Genomic DNA, 22,482 nt, shown 5'->3' on the forward strand with positions numbered 1-22,482 from the left:
ATAATTTCTGCATGGCTGAATGATCCATAGCAATGGATAATACTCCTGCTAAATTTAGATAATTGACAACAGCGAGGGAGAAGACTCCATATCATTGATTTAAATAGGGCAAAAGTGGGACATTATTAGGAGAGAGACAGTAAGAGAACACTGGCCCTGAGATGCATGCACAAAGTTAAGCATGTACACAAGTCTTTGCAGTATCAGGATTTTAAAAAGAAGGGTGCAGCAAATCCAATTTTCCCTTTCAGGTGAATGTAAGGCTTGTTGAGAGAAGAAAATCATCATCGTTTACATCCAACTTTGACATCCACAGCAGGTAACAGAGAAGCAAGATGACAGTTCACGGTTCATTATCAGCATCTCACTACAACAGTAGAGGCAACTGGTCAAATTAACATATAAGTTCTTTAAGTTTCCTACCTTCTGAGGCTGTCCTTCTTCTCATCTCTTATCAAACAACTATCTAGGTGTCTGTTTATATACTGCTCTGGAATACACACCCCACATACAGGACAATCCACTGAAAATAAAATAAAGGGCAACTTGATGTGTTTTTAAAAGCATGTTTATTATTTACAGCAAAGCAAAATATTTTCATATGAAAAATGCAATTGTTATTTCGGTATGGTCAAACACAGAAAACTAGTTTGTTTGTTTATTAGAAATTTGGCACATCCACCCAGACAAATACTAAAAATATAATCATTTCCATTTCTAAAACATTTATTCCTACATTTTTCTATATTTTTAGCTGCATCTTCTACTCCATCAGAGTTTGTATGGAGTGACGAGGATCCATAATATCACTATATCATACATGCTTTTGAATGTTTGCTATAAGGTACTAGCTAACAAACACTGCCAATACATGAACAACCATACTGGGGCTTTTATGCCACTGTAATTGTACATTATTACTGTGAGTTTACTTAGTTTGAATTATTTCAGCTCCCAGTAAAGAACTTTTTCTTAAATTATGACAAATAATAAATTATGCTAATGCTTTATATTCATGTAGCACCTCCTTAATCCGAGGATCGCAAAATGACTACCTTCATTCACTGAGTAATTAACCATGCCTCATGGAAGTCCTAAAATGTAAATAAGTATTAACTTTTTTTTTGGGGGGGGGGTACAGTAGACTTCCAATAATCCGGAACCTTTGGGACTTAGGTGGTGCCGGATTATTGGATATGCCGGACTACCAGGAGGTACTATAAGCTGGTTATATATATACTGTATTCATTATATACTGTATATAAAGTGTTCTTAACCCTTTTTATTGTACATACTGTATACAGTACACTGTGATATTTTAGTTTAACCCTTTTTTACCCTTTTTGCTCAGTTCAGCTGCTGCCGCTGTTGCCTTGTATCTCATTTTTTGCCAAAGCTCACTCACTAGGCTCTTCCCATTTTGATGTCGGACTATCAGGAGTGCCGTACAATTGGATGCCGGACTATTGGAGTTTTACTGTATAAGCAACTGAGGCAGAGAGAGGTTGTGTGACTTGCCTGCAGTCTTACAGCAATAACCCAGAACTGATCCAAAAATCACTAACTCTGCCAGTAAAATATGCTCCCTCTTTCACTTACAACAGAGGTCACCTTAAAGAACTTCTTCATGTGTTCATGTTCTCCTAAAGCATAATTATTTTAAAGTTACATTGATACTTTTATTCTTTTAATATGCTTGCCCTTATATAGTCAATCACTTTGTATAAAACCCCTCTAATCAGTAATTTTTAAGGCATAATTTGAGAGTGAGGTTCATCAATCATCACAATGCTAATATGAAAAAGATTAGTTTTAAACAAGAGAATTCTTGATGTCCCTGTAATACTATTTCTTGTAAAGAAATTTGACGTTATATAATTTTGAGTAACATTTACAAAAACACTCAAAACTAATTGTGTGAGCACACAACTATCAGTACACACTATGGATGTAAAACCCCAGTTAATCAGTGAACTGGTTAAACTGGGTGGATTATCAGAAGATTTAACTGTTAATAATAAAAATGGTAAGCCTGAAATCTTTAGTTATCCAAGAACAAAACGAGGAATATACTATACAGAAAGAGCTCACAGTTGGTTTTTAGTCAGTAAAAGTGAGCAAATACGATGCACAATACTAGGAGGCAGATTATCGGACTATGCGGAGCATATTTCTATCTAGCCACTTTTCTGATCATAGGCACCCATTTAAGTGGTGTGTAGCAAGCTGATGAATAGATACAGACTTCTGACCTTTGATCTACTAATAAATTATCAAATAGAGATTTAAAAAGAAGAAATAAAGATGATGTGGTAATAGTCACATTTTTATTCTTACACAATATGGTATTTATTTCCATTTGTTCTTTAATCAGGATAGTAACAGTACCACAAGGATGTCATATGATCATAGAATACTAGAACTGGAAGGGACCTTGAGTGGTCATCAAGTTCAGTCCCCTGAACTTAGGATAGGACCAAGCACCACCTAGATCAGGGGCGAGGAACCTAAGCCCCAGGGGTCGGATGCTGCCCTCAGCTTGCCCAGATCCAGCCCCCAAAGCTTAGAGCTCCCCGCCCCTAGCATTGGGGAGCATTTGCTGGTGTTCCAGCCCTGCCAGCATCCCATCCCATCATGGGGCTAAAGCATACAAAATCTACTAGCCTGGGTCCTCTTAGGCTCTGGCATGCAAAGGGAATATTGGGAGTGTCTTTCTCCTTGTCATTTGGGAGCCATGTCAGTGAGGGTTTGGTTTTTCTTTTTTGCTTCTCACTTGTGTGCGGCTTCCGACTGATTTTTCTGTGAGTAAGGGGGCCCTGACCCCCAAAAAGGTTCCCCACCCCTGAGCTAAATCATCCCTGACAGATGTTTGTCTAACCTGCTCTTAAATATCTCCAGTGATGGAGATTCTACAACCTCCCTAGACAATTTATTCCAGTGCTTAACCACCCTTTACCATGTAAAAATTAAGAAGATTCCACTGTCTTACTTTAGCAGATCACAAATACTCTGAATATTGAAAATAGGGATGTGAATGGTTAACTAGTGAGCATCATCCTTACTAGGTGATGCTTACTAGTTACAGTTAACCAACAGGGACTGGAGCAGCTCCCTGCTCCTGCCCGGAGGGGCCCACCACGGGCAGGGGCGCTCTAGTTCAGCATAAGCAGCCCCTACCCATAGTGGGCCTTGCCCAGCGTGTCATAGTCAGGGGCACTCCAACCCAGCTGGAACAACCCCTGACTGTGGTGGGGGAGGCCTCTCCAGCACAACCATGGCAGATGGAAAGGGGCCACTCCAGCTCAGGTAGACTGGAGTGCCCCCTTCCCCGCTTTCGCCGTTAACCAGTTTAACATTACATTAAATAGGATTTGACATCCATAATTGAAAATACTAATTTGTACTCTTCTTAGCACCAAAGTAGAGAGAGAACGACAGCATGACAAAGTATAATCTTTTTCTGGACAGCTTATCAACAGAATCGTTAACTAAGATGCAATGGCAAATAAACATTGTGCCTATATGTGTAGCCCTCAACTGCATTAGGGACGTTAAATTGTGGTTAACTGACTAGTCGAGTAGCCCATGGAATTTCCATCAGCTATTCGACTAGTCGATAGGCACTTCCAAATTCCTCCTTTGAAATGTACAAGATCCCCTACTAGTGGAATGCAGAACTCCACATACAGCCCGGGGCCAGCGGGAAGTCTCACTGACTCTGAGCTGCACACAGGTGTGCCAGCTTTGAAATGTCCCCAACAGGGGCTCTTGTGCATTTCAAAGCCATGGAACCCGGGGTCAGCGAGAGACTCCGAGGGACTCCATGCTGTGCTCTCATACAGAAGCAGCAAGGGGGGGGGGGGGGGGGAGAGGGAATCAACTAGTCGACTAGTCCTTAACATCCCTAAACTGCATTATAACTATACCTTTAATACACTCCACTTGGGTCAGGCTGAACAAGGATGTGAGAGCCAGAAAGAGACTGAGACTGAGTAAATTTGCTATGCAACCCTAAATTGCCTTTAAAATTTGTTTTTATTTTCTCTTAACAGCTCTTAGAAACTCGAAATAACATGCACAATTTGAGTTACACAAATTGCATATCTTATTTCAACTGTATTTTGAAATAGATTATTTTGAAATTTGTTGAGTCTGCACAGCACAGCACCAAATTTCAAAACAACATGCTATTTTGAGACATCCCTTAACCCTCATGGAACAAAGGTTACAGGGATGCCGGAACAATGTTTCGAAATAACGGGTGCATTTAAAAGACATGAGGTAGCTATTTCGGGATACCTCAGGTATCCTGAAATAACCCTGCTGTCTAGACATACCCTTAGAGTTGAATTATATTTTAACAACATGGCATTGGCCCACATCCCCTCCAACAAGCATGTGTTTAATGCAATACGAGCCTAATAAAGCAGTAGCCAATACCATTCAATACCCTTATAGGGCATGTCTACACTGCAGTTAAACACCCATGGCTGATCCACGTCAGCTGACTTAGATTTACTGCACTCAGATTAATGGCCTGTTTAATTGTGGTATAGATGTTTGGGCTCTGGCTGCAGCCTGAACTCCGAGTCTCTCCCACCTCACCACGCCCTAGAGCCTGGACTCTTGTCCAATCCTGAACATCTATGATGCAGTCCTCTGGACGAGGCACATCCCACTTAAACATAGCAGAATGTAAATCTTTGTACCTTTCCTCTCAAAATACTATAGAAAGATTAATTAAGCATCAACACTCATTGACACAGGCAGCATATATCTGATATTGTCAACAAACAGAATGGAAGATTTTGGTTCATATAACAAACTCAAGCATGAAATGAGAAAGACAGAATAGGCAACTCACCTTTTGTAACCACTTTCATAACGGAGGTAGAGGGTGTCTCAGGATTTCTCATGCCTTTGGGACTTGTGGCTGATACCCCTTCACTGATCACATCATGAGTCCCTGCAGAACTACATCTATTATCTGTCATTTGTTCACTGTTACAACCTTTACATTCCATCTCAGCAGATACAGATGCCCTTTTAAGGGTAGGAGTATTTTCCTTTATTAGGAAGTTGTCTATACATTGTTTGTTTTGTTTTAAAGCTGAACCAACCATGAAACCTGATGCATGACTTCTGACAGTAGAATATTTGGTATAATTTGTTGAAGGAGAAACTGGTGGTGAATCCAAGACCAAGTCGAACAGTTGCTGCCTAGAAATAACCAAAAGACAAATACATCTTTAGATAAACAATATTATTGTGTCCCTTGGATAGCCCTCCCTCTATCCTTCCTGATCAGAGCAGCAGCCCCTGCCTGCGGGGTGCCCAGGCTCCAACCTGGCCGGAGCAGCCCCCCGCAGGACTGGAGCAGCATCTGCCCAAAGCAGGAGAGGAGCTTCTCCAGGTTCCACTGGTTAAACGGTAAGCCTCACAAATTAAGTGTGAGGCTTACCTGTTAACGGATTAAACATTCAACTCCCTAGTCTACAGTGGAGCACCTGCTGGTGGAGCACCCACTGGCAGGGGCTACTCCGGCAGTCCCGGGAGCCCCACAGGCAGGGGCTGTTCCAGCTTCCGGAGCAGCCTCTGTCTGTGGTGAACCCTCCAACCCTCTATCTTTAATCAGTTTACCTGTTAAACAATATGTTTAACCAGTAACCAATTAAATGGAATTCTACATCCCTAGTCCAGGAGCAGCATCCTGGTAAGAATTAGAGTTTTCATCCTTCATCTATTGTATTAGTTTGTCTAGAAGATTTAGGGCTTGTCAACATTCCCAAGCTCAAGGTGTGTGGTTAAACTGGGGGGAAAAAAGTGTGATTTGGGGGGCAGTATAGAAAAGGAGAAATAAAATATAATGAAATAGGTGGAGAACACAAGGTAGGAAGGAGAAAGAAAAGAATAAAAGAAGAAATTCACTAGAGACAATACAGATGCACAATAATCTATTATAAAAAAAAGGAGGGAAACGGTGTTAAGTCTGGAAGGAAAAAAGATTTTGGTTTGGGCTGGAATTTCTGCAAATTCAAAAGGAAGGCAAGTAAGCGACATTTTTAAATGTGGCCAACTGACTGGCAATATGTCACATTATATCTAAGTAAATCCTTCAAATGGAAGAACAGAGATATCAGGAATTTTTTCCATCCTGATGAAGTTGTAAAATTAGTATTTTCAAACTACAGATATAAGCCTAGGTTTTTTAAAATCCATACTCTGACACAATACCAGCTAATATCCCTTACATTAATGTGAAGACCACAATTACCACTCACATTAACCCTGTTAGCCCATGTACCACTGGCATAACTGCAAAATTATTTAAGAGACATGCTCTCACTCTGCATTACAAAATTGCACATCAAAATTGACATTTACAATAGTCCCACGGCATGGTGAAATTCTACAGCACAAACAAGAGAATCAACAGCAATTAAGTGTGGCAACAACAAATGTTTTGCTGTCTGCTCTCAAACAGATGTGGACTGTAAGTGTCTACTGATGAAAAGGTTGTTATTCCATGACAGACATGCAATTACAGAAAACTCTAGCTACAGGTGTCAGAGGACTAAATTAAGGAAAAATAAGAGCAAGATGGTTCAGAACATAAAGAGTGAAATTCACCTCAATGTAGAGTGTCTATGACTTACTTATGCTCTCTATTAGATGTTTACCTGGGGTTAATTTCACCATAAAAGAAAGATCAGAAAACTATAAGAATAAATCTACTTTAGACTCTCCTCTGAGGGGGACCCAGGCACCCTGACATAACATCCCAGGAGGTATGCTGCCTGCCAGGGGCCCGTATCCCAGACATTACAGATGGATTGTTGAGTATCATCTGACTCTCTTGACTACTACCCCATGCTACTCATCCATGTGGGCACTAGTGATACTGCAAGACGTGACCTTGACCAGATCAAAAATGACTGTAGGGCTCTGGGAGTATGGGTGAGGGAGTCTAGGGCACAGGTAACGTTCTCTTCAATCCTTTTGGTCAAAGGTAGGAGCCCCGACAGAGACAGATTAGGGATGTTAGCGTGTAACCAAATAGTCATGTAACCACACAAAATATTATCGGTTACAGGACTATTCGATAGTCCCTGGGGGCAGGGCCGGCAGCCAGCGCACTCCCGGCCCCACTCCTGGGGAGCCTACGGCCACCCCCAAGAAACTGCCTCTCTATCAGAGACAGGAGCACAGAGTGGCAGGAAGAGCTGGTCCGCAAGGGGAGCTGGTTTAAAAGCCTGCTCCCCACATGTATCTGCTCCCGTCTGCCCCCCTTCACCCGCTGCGCTGCTGCCTCTCTATCAGAAAAAAACCCTTTTTTGAAAGAACCTGTACCCCTTATTTTTTCAGGAATACAGGTTCTTTAAAAAAAAAAGAAGAGATATTTTTTCAAAAGAACCCCGTCTAAACTACACTTTCACTTTTGAAATACCCTTTTTCGAAAAAGCACTCGGACGCGAATATGCAAATGAAGCACGGGATATTTATATCCGTACTTCATTTGCGCTTTCAATTTGCTTCATTTACATTCCTCTTTCGAAAGAGGAATGTAGTTTAGATGTGCCCAAAGTGGGTAACTTAATGAGGAGGGCTTTAAACTAGGTTCGATGGGAGCAGGTGACCAAAGTCCACAGGTAAATGAAAAACTTGGGGACGTGGGAGATGTGGGAGAAACTGGGGGCGAGCATGGGCCGTAACAGTAGGAATAAAGGAGGGATGAGGCAAAACTGAGGGGCAAAATCAAATCAGTGTCTTAGTTGTCTAGAAGTATGGGGAATAAGCAGGAAAACTTGAAAGGCAAATAAAATACAACTATGAAATAGTTGGTATCACAGAGGCTTGGTGGGATAATCCACATGATGGGAATATTGGTACAGAAGGGTACAGCTTACTCAGGAAGGATAGGCAAGGAAAAAAGAGAGGACATGATGCCTTATATATTAAAAATGGATGTTTGGACTAAGGTTGACATGGACATAGGAGACAGACTTGTTGAGAGTCTCTGGGTAAGGTTAAAAGGGGTAAGAAATAAGGGCGATGTTATAGTAGAGCAGTGGTCCCCAACCTTTAGAGGCTCCCGGGCACCTGGGGGTGGGGCCACTCACGCGCCGGGCGCCCGGGGAGGTGGGGCTGCGCGTCCAGGGGCACGCCAGGGGACAGGGATGCCCTTGCACCCTGCGCCGGTGCTGGCATGTGCCCCAGGGCCAGGGCTGGGGCTGCCCAAGCGCCTTGTGCCGTGGGCCCGCCCGAGCGCCTTGTGCCGTGGGCCCGGGGCCGGTGCCGCCGCCTGAGCCGCGCGGCTGGGGCCGGCGCCGGCGCTGGCACCGGCACCGCACAAGCGCCGTGCGCCCGAGCGCCCGCATATGCCCCAGGGCCGGCGTCTCCCGTGCACCACGCGCCGGGGGCGGGGCCAGCCCAAGTTGTTGGCGGGCGTGCACAAATGCCCCGGCGGGCGCCATGGCAGCCACGGACACCACGTTGCGGACCACTGTAATAGAAAGTCTATTACAGAGCAACTAAGCAGGAAGAAGAAGTGGATGAGCGTTTTTTTTAAACAACTTACAAAATCATCCAAAGCACAATACCTGGTGGCGATGGGGGACTTCAACGATCCAGACATCAGGACAGATTATCCACCACGTTCTTGGAATATATTGGAGGGGTTTTTTTTATTTCAGAAGGTGGAGAAAGCTACTAGGGAGGAAGCTGTTCTTGATTTGATTTTAACAAATAGGGAGGAACTTGTTGAGAATTTGAAATGAAAAGCAGATGGGTGAAAGTAGTCATGAAATTATAGACTTCATTATCTAAGGAATGGTAGAAGAGAAAACAGCAAAATAAAGACAAGTGATTTTAAGAAGGCAGACTTTGCTAAACTTAGGGAACTGGTCGGTAAGGTCTCATGGAAAACAAGATTAAGAGGAAAAAACAACTGAAGATAACTGGCTGTTTGTCAAAGGGACACTATTAAAGGTGCAAGAGTACACTACAGGCAGTCCCCGACTTACGTCGGATCCGCACTTACGAACGGGGCTTTTCTCGCCCCGGAGCTTGCGGGCAGCGGGACCGCCCAGAGCGCAGCGGTCCTGCCACCGCGTCCTCCGGGGCGAGAAAAGCTGCTCCGGGTCTCCCTGGTGTGCTGGAGAGTCCCCCCCAGCACAGCAGGGAGACAGGAGCAAAGCTGCAGAGGCAGGGGACCCCGCCGCCTGTGCGGCTTTGCTCGGGTCTCCCCGCTGTGCTGGGGGGGGACTCCCCCAGCACAGCAGGGAGACAGGAGCAAAGCCACAGAGGCGGCAGGACTTCTGCGCCTCCGCGGCTTTGCTAGGGTCTCCCTGGTCTGCTGGGGGGGGAGGTGGCGCAGCTAGTGCGCTCCCCCTCCCCCCAGCAGACCAGGCTTTTGTTGCGGGACACCTGGGGTAGAGCAGCTGGGGTGCTGCCGGGTTGGTCCTGCGGGGACCTACCCAGCAGTGCCCCAGCTGTTCTGTCCCAGGAGTCCAGATTCAGCCGCTGTTGAAACTGATCAGCGGCTGATTCCAGGAAGCCGGGGGCAGAGCAACTCTGCCTAGGGCTTCCTGTAGTCAGCCGCTGATCAGTTTCAGCAGCGGCTGAATCTGGAGCCAGTTCTGACTTACATACAAATTCAACTTAAGAACAAACCTATAGCCCCTATCGTGTACGTAACCCGGGGACTGCCTGTATTCCACTGCATAGAAAAGATAGGAAGTATAGCAAGAGACCACCCTAGCTTAACCAGGAGACCTCAAATGATCTAAAAATAAAAAAGGAGTCCTATAAAAAGTGGAAACTAGGTCAAAGTACAAAGTATGAATATAAACAGATAACACAGGTACGTAGGAAAAAAGTTAGAAAGGCAAAAGCACAAAGCAAACTCAATCTCGCTAGAGACATAAAAGGTCACAAGAAAACATTCTACAAATATATTAGAAGCAAGAGGAAGATCAAGCACAAGATAGCCCCACTGCTCAATGAATGAGGAAAAATAATAACAGAAAATGTAGAAATGGCAGAGGTGCTTAACTTCTTTGTGTTGGTTTTCACCAAGAAGGCTGATGGAGATTAGATGCCTACAATACTGAATGCTGGAGAAAAGGAGGTAAGTTCAGAAGTTAAAACAGGAAAAGAACAAATTAAAGATTACTTAGAAAAGTTAGATAGTGCTTGGTCCTGCTCTGAGTGTAGAGGACTGGACTTGATAACCTCGAGGTCCATTCCAATTTTTGTATTCTATGAGTCTTTCATTTAACACATCAATTGCACATCAATAATAGAATATTATAATTAGCATACAGGAGAACAAGGGGCAATTAATAAAGAAATTGTACACTCTACAATATTCAAATTAGGCATAATATGCTGAAATTTTAGAGTATTTCTCACATGCTGTATTACTGCATCCTGTAAATCTACAAAGAAATTAGACAACTATTATTCATAAATATTTATGCACAATTCAAGGGCTGCATCAATGTGCCTTGCAAATAGCATCTTTTTGGGAGGGAGTTGGAGTGGGGGAAAGAAAAGGTCAGTGCAAGTGGTTTGCCTTATTGTCACATGAAATGCACATTTCTTCAAAAATCAATAATAAACATGTATTCACAGTCAGCAAACAGTCTTTTCAAATTGATCGAGCAGATACCATCCCCTCCACTGCACCAAATTAAACTATGTGCAATTCAGATAACATAAAACAGATCCGAAAAAAATAATAATTTGGTTTTGAACCACAGATTGACTCTCACATGTTATTGCAGACAATAAAAAAAACTTCTGATATGTTCTTATTGATAAAATATGCAAAGCTTATCTAGTGGTCCATAACTCAGCTTTCTTACACGATAGAGCTGAATTTATTCCTTTTATCTTTTCAGCGTATTCTCTTATGTCACAGGCCCTCATCAAAAATGTGGCTTATCTGTCACAATTATTCTTTTTCTTTCTTTACAGTTTGTAGAGTTCCCTGGTTGATGAATGTATGAATTACATTTACTCTTCTGATCACCTTACATACTGACCAAACTTTAGACAGATAAATATTAGAAAAAGAGTAAAAGAATATCTTTCTAGGGAAAGATCATTATGCCTTCCTACAACTTGTGCTGTCTCATATTAGTAAGATTATGAACCCTTCTGGGAAAGTATCATCTTGTATCTCTGTACAGTGGTGAGAACAATAGGGTCATGATCCTACATAAGTACAAATAAAAGATACTAATGTACAGACATCTATCTTGTATACAGTTTTTATAACTCCAGGTCTCTTACTAAAAAGGTCTTCTGGTATACAATACGGATGTGAAGGTTTAGCCAGTTAACTGGTAAGCCTCATCTTCAATAGGTGAGACTTTACCAGTTAAGGTTAACTGGTGGGGGCTGGAGCAGCTCCCCACCTGCCACGGGCAGGAGGCGGTTCATGCCTGTAGGGGAACCGTTGTGCACTGGGACTGCTCCGGGCAGAGCTGGAGCAGGCCCTGGCACCCTGCAGTCCATGCCTGCAGCGGGCCACATGCAGGCAGGAGATGCTTTGGCATCCAGGCTAGTGCAGCCCCTGTCTGCAGTGGAAGAAGGAGAGGGGCTGCAGGCAGGGCCTGCTTTGGCTGGGCTAGAAAACAGAAAAGCCTTACAAAAGAATAACCCCACATCTTCACAACTCAGACATCCATACTCTCAACTACTATATTTTAACTTGTCTACCGAAACACAAATGGACCAGGTCAGTCTACATCTGTTTTGTGGGAAAATCAAAACACTGTTACTCAACTCCAGAAAGGAGATAAAAGTTGCACACAATGGGGTCGTCTTAGTCTATTTTTTTAATAACGTAGCACAGCTACATTTAGCAGTGTGGTGACATCTAGTGGCTACATTTTGTGTGTGATGAATCAAACAATATCCCCAAAACAATGGCAAAATCCAATGAAAGGTCCTAAGTATGTTTGATTGTTAATACAATACAGTCCCTTTTATGTAACCAATATCACCTGAAGCTTTCTTTATTGTTAATTGCCATCACCTGGTCTTCCCATTTACTGAATCCCACTTAACCCAACTTTAAATGATCCCTCATGTTTCTGACAATTATCGCTCCAAGTGGTTTTGACAACTAGTTTTATACTGCAGTTTCATTTGTTCCTCCAAACCCAGAAAGCAAAAAAAGCCAGATACATGGTTACCATACAGGTAATGGTAATGCCCCACTTTCTTTAGAAATTGATTCATGTGGTAGGTACTGGTTTGATGTACAGTAGAAAGATTTCACACTTGAAATTGCAAACATAATACAAAGAGTATATAACTATAAATTGAGAATGACTTTTACCTTCAGCTAAATTATCTGTTATATGTTTTATAACTTTAAACAGAACATAATCCTATCTGAAATGTTATAGCCACCTAATTGGGAAACATTACTTTGAGTAGAAAGTGTCCTCTAAGATTCACAAGATAATTAAAAGTGATATGTTTGCTAAAACATATAACACAGTACACAGAAAGTTCCGTCTTATATTAGAAGACCCTTGATCCCACTGATCATAAGTACATTTTCCTTGCACAAGGGTTTATCAGACAGCAAATAAAGTGAAGTGCCTGGAAACTCACAGCTTCCAAAGAAGAATGCAGGAGAGGGACTATGGGCTAAGCCTTCTAGAGAACAATTACATAGGAGAACTATAAGTATATGACATGGCATATATGTCCCACTCATACAAATTCTCCTAAAACTATATATCTACATAAAAAAATTACAGCTCCTTTAAATGTTAATTACCTATATGGGGAAGATGTTTTATTTCCCTCCACTGAAACCCTGGCTGAGAAGTATTCTTCACTAGAAAACTGACCATCACCATTGTGGGGATCATTTTCAGTTCTGACCAAATTAATGTTCTGTTTATATAATATGCACATTAACAGACCATTTTCACGCAAACAATTGCTGTAATAGAATTAAAGCTTGTCTTTTCTGCCTTGCTAGTTCGATGTATAACTCACGTTTTGCTCCAACGCAATTCCAGTCCACACACAAAAATCTCCAGCTCAAGTTAAGTGGTGCCTGAAGTTCAAGCTGACTGGCCATTCAGGAGGTATGGGCTGAAGCTCAGGTGCAGCTTATGCTCTCACTAATAATGGACTATGGATACAGCAGGTACAATTATAACCAAGACATCAACTGCTAATCAAATTACTCAGTGGCTTGTGTGTTGTTTCTCAGTTGAGCTCATCTAGCTCAAGAGAGAGCAGCTAAGTGGAGTAACTTGTCTGTACTAACTTGAGTTAACTATTATAGTGAAGACTATATTGTAACTATACCAATTCAGAGCCCTGTACATCCATCTAGGGGAACAGGATTCACTGCACACAGCGGGCAGTTAAGGATGTTAACTAGCAGTTAATTTACTAGTTTCGTAGTCAATGGAATATCCATCAACTACTCCACAGGCACTTCCACATTCCTCCTTTGAAATGTACAAGAGCCCCAGTGGGGCTCCATTTCAAAGGAGGAATACGGAACTCCATGTGCAGCCCGGGGCCAGCGGGAAGTCCCACTGACTCTGGGCTGCACACGGAAGTGCCAGCTTTGAAATGTACAAGAGTTCCCAGTGGGAGCTCTTGTGCATTTCAAAGCAGAAGCACCCTCATGGAGCCCTGGGTCAGCTGGGGATTCAGAGTCTCCAGCTGACCCCGGGCTCCATGCTGCGCTGCCGATTTGAAATGCCACGCAGAGCCCGGGCTCTGTGTGGCACTTCCATTTTGAAATGCCAAGGCAGCGCTGACACTTCGAAACGCTGAGGGAGCGTTTCAAAGGAGCAGTGCCACACAGCTGAGCTGGGGATCTGCTGCTTTGAAGTGCCTCCTTTTGCCTCCCTCCCCCCCTTTGCTGCCTCTATTTGATAGAGGCAGCAAGAGGGATGTGGGGGATTCAACTAGTCGATTGACTATCCTATAAGTATTTGCTTATCACATAGTCGATTAGTCCTTAACATCCTTAGGCAGTTCACAAACATTTAGAGGCCCCCATCCTGTAAACAGATATGGGCTCGAATTAAGCATAAACACAAGGATTTGCAGGATCAGTGCCCTGAAGTTTAGAATTATTATTGTTATTAGGATTGCCCATTGTGGCTTCCTCCCTTCCCCGCTGTTCTTGGGAATGGGGAAGACTAGGCCGGCTCGGGCAATGGGGCCTTTTTCCTCTCCGCTGCTACCGGGAGCGGAAGGGTGGTTGGGGCCATGCATCCTATTCCAGCCCTCCCCCCGCTGCTTTAGGGATGCTGGGGTTCACGTGCCGGCTCACAAGCATGGCTTCCTCCCGCCCCACTGCTCCTAAGGCTGGGGAGGCTTGGGCCAGCTCAGGCTGCGGGGCTTCTTCCCTCCCCGCTGCTCCTGGGGGAGCTTGGGTCATGAGGCTTCCTCCCTCCCTGCTGCTCCCGGGTGTGAGGGAGAGGCTCAGGCCATGCATCCTCTTCCCTCCCAGTTGCTCCGGGAATGCTGCGTTGTGTGCACGCACTCTCCCCCCCCCACCCCACCCCATGGTGAGGAATGGGGGCACGCGTGTGCTCAGCGCACTGCACCTCCTCTTCCCGCTGCCCCTGTAGTGAGGACGGGACCTCAGCAGAGGGGGTGAGGCTGTAGGATCTGCCTCCCCCTAGATACTTCTCAAGTCTTCTCAAATGTTCTCTGTGAGACAGCATGACAGACACCTCTCCTTTATTAATAGTAATATAGATCTAGGCAATAGATATAGATTCTGTTCCATTCCCATGCACACATTGACCTTGGAGCATAAGCGTGTACTCAGCATTTACTAAAATATGCTTGTAACATTAGCATTTTCCTTTCCTAAAGGCCTGTTTAAGGGAAATATTTGCATTCTGTGGCACACAAAAATAATTTATTTAAGGCCTAAAAATGCCAAGCACTTGGGCTACAACTGAAATCAATATAAGCTGCAGGCGCTTGGCACATCTGAAAATCAGGCACTTGTGAGGGTTTTTCTGGCATTACGGGGGGCAGGTATAGTAACAGAGAGTAGAAAAGGGGAAAGGTGTTCTGCACACGCTACTGCAGACAGAAACTGGCCACATTTATTACAAAATGGGACTGTAAGAGCTGCACACAGTCCACATGCAGGCAATATTTCCACTGGAGTCACCTTCAGAGAAAAAGAACTGACTACTACAGATACTTTTGTAAATACAGTCAACTCACAAGCAGTCTCTAGTTCTTGCATGTGATTTCAGCACACAAACAGCTGATTAAGAGATGACTTACAGAACTGTAAATTCAATCTAAAAAATACGTATATCTAAACTGTATAGCCCAGTGATACATTTATTCTCTTCCATGATAGTAACATGCAGGAAACCAGGCGGTTACTGTTCTTGCATGCATAAGCTGAGCGCGCTTTTTTGGGGCAAGTATCATACACAAGAACACCATATTAAAATTAAGCAAGACTCCTCACTAACAGAACAGATTCTTGACTCAAGAACTCCACTGCCCTGCAGAGCCACAATTTCATTGCCATATGGTTCTCATGCCTTACTTAGAAGGCCTCCAAGGTTCCCATTTAGTTTTCCCCTCTGATGAACAATCTTGTCTACAGCAAGCACCAAACATGCGCACAGCCTAACTCCACGGCTCTTTATACATCAGGCCAGAGCCAACCAGTTCCCAGCCCCTAAAAGCTACATGCACATCTCTTTTAGGGTTACTGACTTTCTAATTCCAAAACCTTGACACCTTTGCCAAGCCCACTGCCCACCCCTTCCCTGAGATCCTATCCCCTCCTGAGGCCCTGCCCTTGCTCACTCCATCACCTTCCCCATCACTTGCTCTCTCTTACCCTTGCTAACATGTTTGTTTTCATTGCAAGGTACAAACAGGCATATTTATGGGTTGGACACTAAGTCCATGTTTTATTTGTTACAGGATTCTACAGCTGGCAGCAAAATAGTCAAAATGAGTAATTTAAAAATGAAATTTCACAAAGGTTTTCATTATTCTCTCTCGCCTCTCATCCCATTTTTTGTAACCAGTTCCATGCTTTTTGTTCATAAAAGTTATTGTAATTTTGTGTGTGGAATTAGGATCACACATTATTGCAGTTGCAATGAGTCCATTAAAGACCCGCTCCTGAACAGCAAACAGCACGACCATGGAACGCACCTGTCCAGATACCTATATAATTAAATCTGTAGAAACTGACTCCCACATCTACATGCAGATATATATGTATCTAACATGCACTTACATATATACTTCCACATTATTTATTATTACAAATGTTGTTTAGTGCCTAGAGACCCCTAAAATTACAGCTCCAGAGTGGTAGGTGCTGGATACACCCATCACAAAGGTGGTGAGAAATGTATGATACACTGGCTCTTCTGAAATTATTAGTCAACAGTATCCACATTTTAAGAAATACATTTCGTTTAGCATTCCCTTCTCTTTTAAAAAATTGTTATGAAATGAATACACATTTTATGTCATCAATCTTTTGTGCACAGGCCAGTAAAAGGAATAAAAGTCAGAGTTAGGCTGCAAATTTTATTCATATACATGGCAATATATGTACCTCCCTATACAAAGAGACAGTCTCTTTGGGTACGTCTAGACTGCATCCCTCTTTCAACAGAGGGATGTCAATTAGACACTTTGAAATTGCAAATGAAGCTGGAATTTGAATTTCCCATGCTTCATTTGCATAATCACGTCATGGCGCTCTTTCAAAAAAGCACTATTTCGAAAGTGAAACTGCAGACTAGACGCAGTTCTTTTGAAAATAGAAGGTTTACAGGATCTTTCTAAAAAGGGTTCTATTTTTGAAAGAACCACGTCTACACTGTGGTTTCACTTTCGAAATAGCGCTTTTTTGAAAGAGCACCATGACGTGATTATGCAAATGAAGCGTGGGAAATTCAAATCCCGGCTTCATTTGCAATTTCAAAGTGTCTAATTTACGTCCCTCTGTCGAAAGAGGGATGTAGTCTGGACGTACTCTTCTAGACATAAAGTGCATACATGCTTAAACAAAGATACTTTTCCATATTCTTTTCCAGAGGATGCCTAAATCACCAAGCTGGAAGGAAGATGGGCTGGAGAGGAAAAGATGGGGGTAGTGGGGAGAAGACGGTGAGTGAAAGAGGCCAATGGCACAAGTATGACTGAGGGTGAAAGGGGAAGAGGAGAGAGGAGGGAATATGGGGAGGTTATGGTAGGATGAGTAGGTAGGGGCAGGACAAGATGGGATAGGCACGCAGAAAGAGATTTGGGGGAAAGGAAGTGGGTCAGTGAGGGATGGTATGTAAATCACACATAGTAGGAAGGAGATCAGGGTGCTTTAACTACTCCCAAATTAATCAGCACTTCCTCCAGCATCCCAAGTGGTATGTCTGCCCACACCCAGCTATTTCCTACTCTCTCACCTGCAAAATCTCTCCCTGTCCCCAACACCTAATATGCTCCTCTTCTCTTCCCCTCCAAACTCTCCCCTTTCCAGTGCCTCACTCCCTCCTCCTCACCTGCACTCCTTCATCCCTGCCCTCCAAACTCTCCTCCTTCCCCCACAGCACTCCCCAGCCACTCTTCTCTTCTGTGCCTCCTCTCCTTGCCCTTTCTGTCCCCTCCTCAGCTGCAGTCAGATCCAGTTCCAGGCAGCTGCTTCCTTCCTAAGACTGAAGTCAGCCCACAGTGCCCGCCATCTGGCAGGACATTACTGCATCTGCCTCACATAGTATTTCCAGACTTCGCCACAAGGGCAGTATGTACTTGGTCTGCTAAGGCTGCAATCCCCTCACGGAGCAGCTAGGGCCAGCCCACAATGCAGGAAGCTGGGGTGTCCATGGCAGTGACCTAGAGGCAGGGCACCAGGCGCTGTGGCTGCAGCCCCACAGAGCAGAAACAGCCAGGCGCCAGAATCCAGCCCAATGATCCTATGATTCTAGGACTTGACTGGCGCGGTGCGGCGTGGCACGGCGCGGTGTGGCGTGGCAATTAGCAGGCAGTCTGTTGCCCCACAGAGCTGCCCAGCAGCAGTGCCATGCTGCTAACTGGACAATGAAGAGTCCAGTCAGCAGAACTGATTGGAGTCATCAGGATCCTTGTTTGACCAGGTGTTCTGATCCACAACCGGACACCTTGTCACCCAAATCCCTTTCCACGCAAGAGTGAACAGTCATCCCTTCCACTTAATAAATCATGTGGGAGTGAGAGAAACAGTCAGATTTCTACACAGTAAGATCACTAAATCTTCTACCCCTCATCATTTCACATAAAAAGATTTCTCCAACTAAGCTTTTCTGTGATCTGATCATAGCATTTAGGCTCCTTCAGCAATTTACCCACACATAGAGATGATTGGGGGAAAATACCCTCAGCCCTGTTTGTTTCCCTGTTGCCTCCCAAACACTCATTAGTTATCCAAATATCAACTACCAGTACTTAGTGCAGCGTATCTCAGACCAGTTGTTCCTGCATTTTCTAGCCACTGTGTTTCCATGAAGAAAGGCTACTCTCGTTTTAGCCACTGTCTAGTCTAAGAACAGTAAACGCTTGTCTTTATTTCCAAGTTAACTCGAGTTATAAGTCCAGTGTTACCCTTAATTCAAGTCCTATCAATGCAGAAAATCCCTTAACTCATGAGGTTGGTGATTTTCACTTGAATTGGCTGGACCATAAGGTGGCATAAGCTAGGACTTGAATGAGGACAACTCGTAAGCTGCTAATATGACCACTTTGTAATATAAATGCAAGCTAAAGACACTTCAGTGCTGCTACTACTACAACAAATTTCCACCGTACTCTCTCCCTTTTTACCTTGTGTGCCCAGAAAGAACAGACACGTTCTCTCATAATTCAGTATGAAGAGTTCATAAAGTAGTTCAACTTCCTGAGGCTCTATAAATCATGCCATGTATTTCAGGACATCTAAGCACGATACGAGTGAGTATAAAACAGGCCTGGCATATTTCCCCACCTCCCACATTCTTTTCACTCAAACAGCTGGCTATTTCTGCACACACTTTCAAAAAACTTAAGTCTAGAAAACTTCAACCTAGAAAGGTGAAATGGAAAAGTATAAGAGTTTCAAAATGTGGTCTTAAAAAAGAGCTTAGGAATCTTCAACTATAGCTGTCCTACATGTACACAATAGAAAGAAAATAAACAAATATTGGGCACTAATTGATCATAAAAAACTGGAAAAAACAATCCCTCATCCCTTTAATGAATGTGATGTAATTGTACTGCAGAGACTTGCAAACAGAGATATTGCTGAGGACATATTAATCTGCACTGCGGTGGTATAAATTGTAGTGTGCACTAGCATGACACACCTTAATGGCACACACTGTCCCTATGTGGCAAGCAGTAAAAATTCTTTGTGAACACTAATATAGTGCTGTTTCACACTAGAATTTACACCTCTCTGGTGTGCACTAAAGCACCACATGGACAAGCCCTTATATAACCTTCCAAATATAACATTGGCTCAAAATTCACGAAAAGCATTTGAGGTCACCTTTCCAATTTCAATTATAATATTTTATGAAGCATATTCTTATTCTATGCCTCAAGATGCTTCCAGCAACCTGACAGTCATCACAGAAAAATAGTAGAAAGTGATTTGTGGAATTCACAGTAATCACAAAAGGTCAGTAGGGAACCGTATTCAGTATTGAGGCACTATAAGTGCTCCACTCCCCTCGATTAAAAGGTTTTTTAAGGTTGTTTTACATACTTCCCAGATTAGGAGAAGCCACTACTGTTTTAGGTCTATCGATACAATTCTGTGTTGAGAAATTTCAGGTCTGATTGATATAGAGTCTTACCTCTGTGAACTATAAGATTTATATTGATTCATCAAAGCAGCCAAAAAAATTAAGGTTTAAGAGTCAATATCATAATGGATTCAAGTCAGCCTAGCGTGTTCCCAGCAAAATTAAATACTAACCAAAAAATAAAAATCTATTTTTCACTAGAAAGAAAGCTGAAGCTAAAATATTAGAATTGTTCAATTTAAAATCTTTTTAAATCAATTACATCTAATTGTAGCTATTTAGCATATTATCTAATACATAATAACTCTCTCAACACACACACAAAATGAACAAGATATCCTGCTATCATTTATGAAGCCAAACTACTCAATGACTTTCAGAGGGTCAGCTTTAAAAAAAAAAAAAAAAAAAAAAAAAAAAAGCATATAGCCATGTTTACTTCCCATAACTAAGTACAGTAAACTTCCAATAACCCGGCACCTTTAGGACCCAGGGGGTGCCGGATTATCAGATATGCCGGACTATCAGAAGGGGGGGCTATGAGGGGTCTGGAGTAGGGTGGGAGGGGATGCCACCCCAGGCCCCTCATAGCCCCCCCTTACTGAATCGGAGATGCCTGCAATAGAGCAGCTGGGGTGCTGCTGGGTTGGTCCCGCAGCGCCGAGGGGCGGCGCTATGGCACCAACCCAGCAGCACTCCAGCTGCTCTTGGGGACGCCTGGGACAGAGCAGCTGGGGTACTGCCCGGTTGGTCCCTTAGCACTGCCCCTTGGGGCTGCAGGACCAATCCAGCAGCACCCCAGCTGCTCTTGGGGATGCCTGGGGCAGAGCAGCTGGGGTGCTGCCGGGTTGGTCCCGCAGCGCCGCCCCTCGGTCAGTTTCAGCAGCGGCTGAATCCCGACGCCAGGAGCAAAGCAGCTGGGGTGCTGCCGGGTTGGTCCCGTAGCGCCGCCCCTCAGCGCTGCGGGACCAACCCGGCAGCACCCCAGCTACTCTGCCCCAGGCATCCCCAAGAGCAGCTGGGGTGCTACCGGGTTGGTCCCGCAGCCCCGAGGGGCAGCGCTACGGGACCAACCTGGCAGTACCCCAGCTGCTCTGCTCCCGGCTTCCCCGATTCAGATGCTGGTCAGTTCCGTAGCAGCAGCTGAATGTGGGAAGCCTGTCCGGCTGCTCCAGCACTTCCGGGTTCCTGATGGTGCCGGACCATCAGGAGTCCCGGAGCATTGGATGCCGGACTACTGGAGTTTTACTGCAACGAATAAACCAATCATTCACTATCTTACTCCTTTTATCAGGATGTCCATTTTCCATCTGTTAGCGTGAGAAATCTCACGTAGCCAAATATATAGAGAACCATGCACAGATACAAAATCGGTATCCACATCTATCTCTGCAAAAATGAGACACAGATGTGTGCATCCACATTCGTGGATGCGGATACCCATGGATACAAAGCTTGTCTACATCAACTTGTCTTTCTTTCATTATTTCTTTTATTCAGGGCTACAAAATAGATCCCTGGGGCAAACCAAAAGCAAAGCAGGAAGTAAGGAAGAAGACAACAACCACATGAAGGCACGATACTCCTGCAAATCTTTTAACTACTTAAAAAAAATTCAGATTTTAGGCTCTTTATACATTTCTTCTACTTTTAAATTCATTGTGAAAATTAACTTCTGAGTGAATAGCTATTAGACCAAAAAGTAGATTTCACCAAAAATGTTCATTATGGATAACATTTTCAATTTTGTTTCCTATGCAAATCTTGAAACCAAAAATATTTTCTGATTTCAATATAAAAAATTGTTTCAGTGTCTGTCATAAAAGACAAAACTTTTATGGGAAATTTGGGGGAAATGTTATTAATTTCTCACAGAAAACTGGTATTTTTCTATATGCCTTTTTATAACTGAACACCTGCAGCTAGACTGAATTTATACGATTTAATTCCCATTTTCTGTTATAAAATTAGTGTAATCTCATCTAAACAAAAAGAATTTTCACCCAGTCATAAATTATAAAAGTATTTTTTAATCCGTGACTAAAATATATCATTCAAATACTGTACTCTGCTTTAAATTATGGATATTTGTAATACAATACTGTTACAAAGATGTATCTTTTCTTTTCCCATCCTCATCCTGTCAGAATAAACTCACTAATTCTAAAAGTAGAGTATCTAGTTTCTCTCTGGGTCACAAATTCTCCCACAAGAATGAATGAAAGAAATAAAATTTAAATTCAGTGAGGTTTTCATGTGCCCTTCACAAGCAGTTGTCCCTAGTGCATGCTGGAACTTGATTAAGCTCCCTAAGTATGTAAAGCAGCTTCTCCCGTAACATGTTGCAATCAAGATTTCAAGAGTCCATCTTATTCTTCTCTTGACATAGAAGAGCTTTCTTTACTCCCAGTATTGTCTCGGGCATCTAAAAAAGAGTTCTCTCATGGTTTCCATTATATCATCTCTGCTATAGAAAAACTCTGTTTCTGCTCAGAAACACATCTACTTCCACAAAACATCAACAGCAAGTCGTCTTTTTTTTCTGTTTTTTACAATTGCCTTTCACCTATGAAAGAGACTTTTCTGAGCTGGTTCCAGAATACAAGTGCTTTTGAATCTGTATCACTGCAAGCTCTTTTCTATTCTATGATTCACCTGTGTTTCT

General features: G+C 43.3%; 1 protein-coding gene across 5 annotated transcripts in view; it reads right to left on the reverse strand.

Moving 5' to 3' along the window:
* The window catches only part of RAD18 (RAD18 E3 ubiquitin protein ligase), a 262,323-nt gene that overhangs the window by 100,770 nt on the left and 139,071 nt on the right, over window positions 1-22,482 (reverse strand). For all 5 annotated transcript variants that reach the window (XM_075938716.1, XM_025189544.2, XM_075938715.1 and 2 more), the window contains 2 exons: window positions 4,865-5,220; window positions 424-523 (listed from right to left, as the gene is read on the reverse strand). In XM_075938716.1, the coding sequence (XP_075794831.1) occupies window positions 424-523; window positions 4,865-5,220 (456 nt within the window). The remainder of the gene's footprint in view (window positions 1-423; window positions 524-4,864; window positions 5,221-22,482) is intronic.

This window comes from Pelodiscus sinensis, chromosome 11 (genome assembly GCF_049634645.1).
Source record: "Pelodiscus sinensis isolate JC-2024 chromosome 11, ASM4963464v1, whole genome shotgun sequence".
NCBI lineage: Eukaryota > Metazoa > Chordata > Testudines > Trionychidae > Pelodiscus > Pelodiscus sinensis.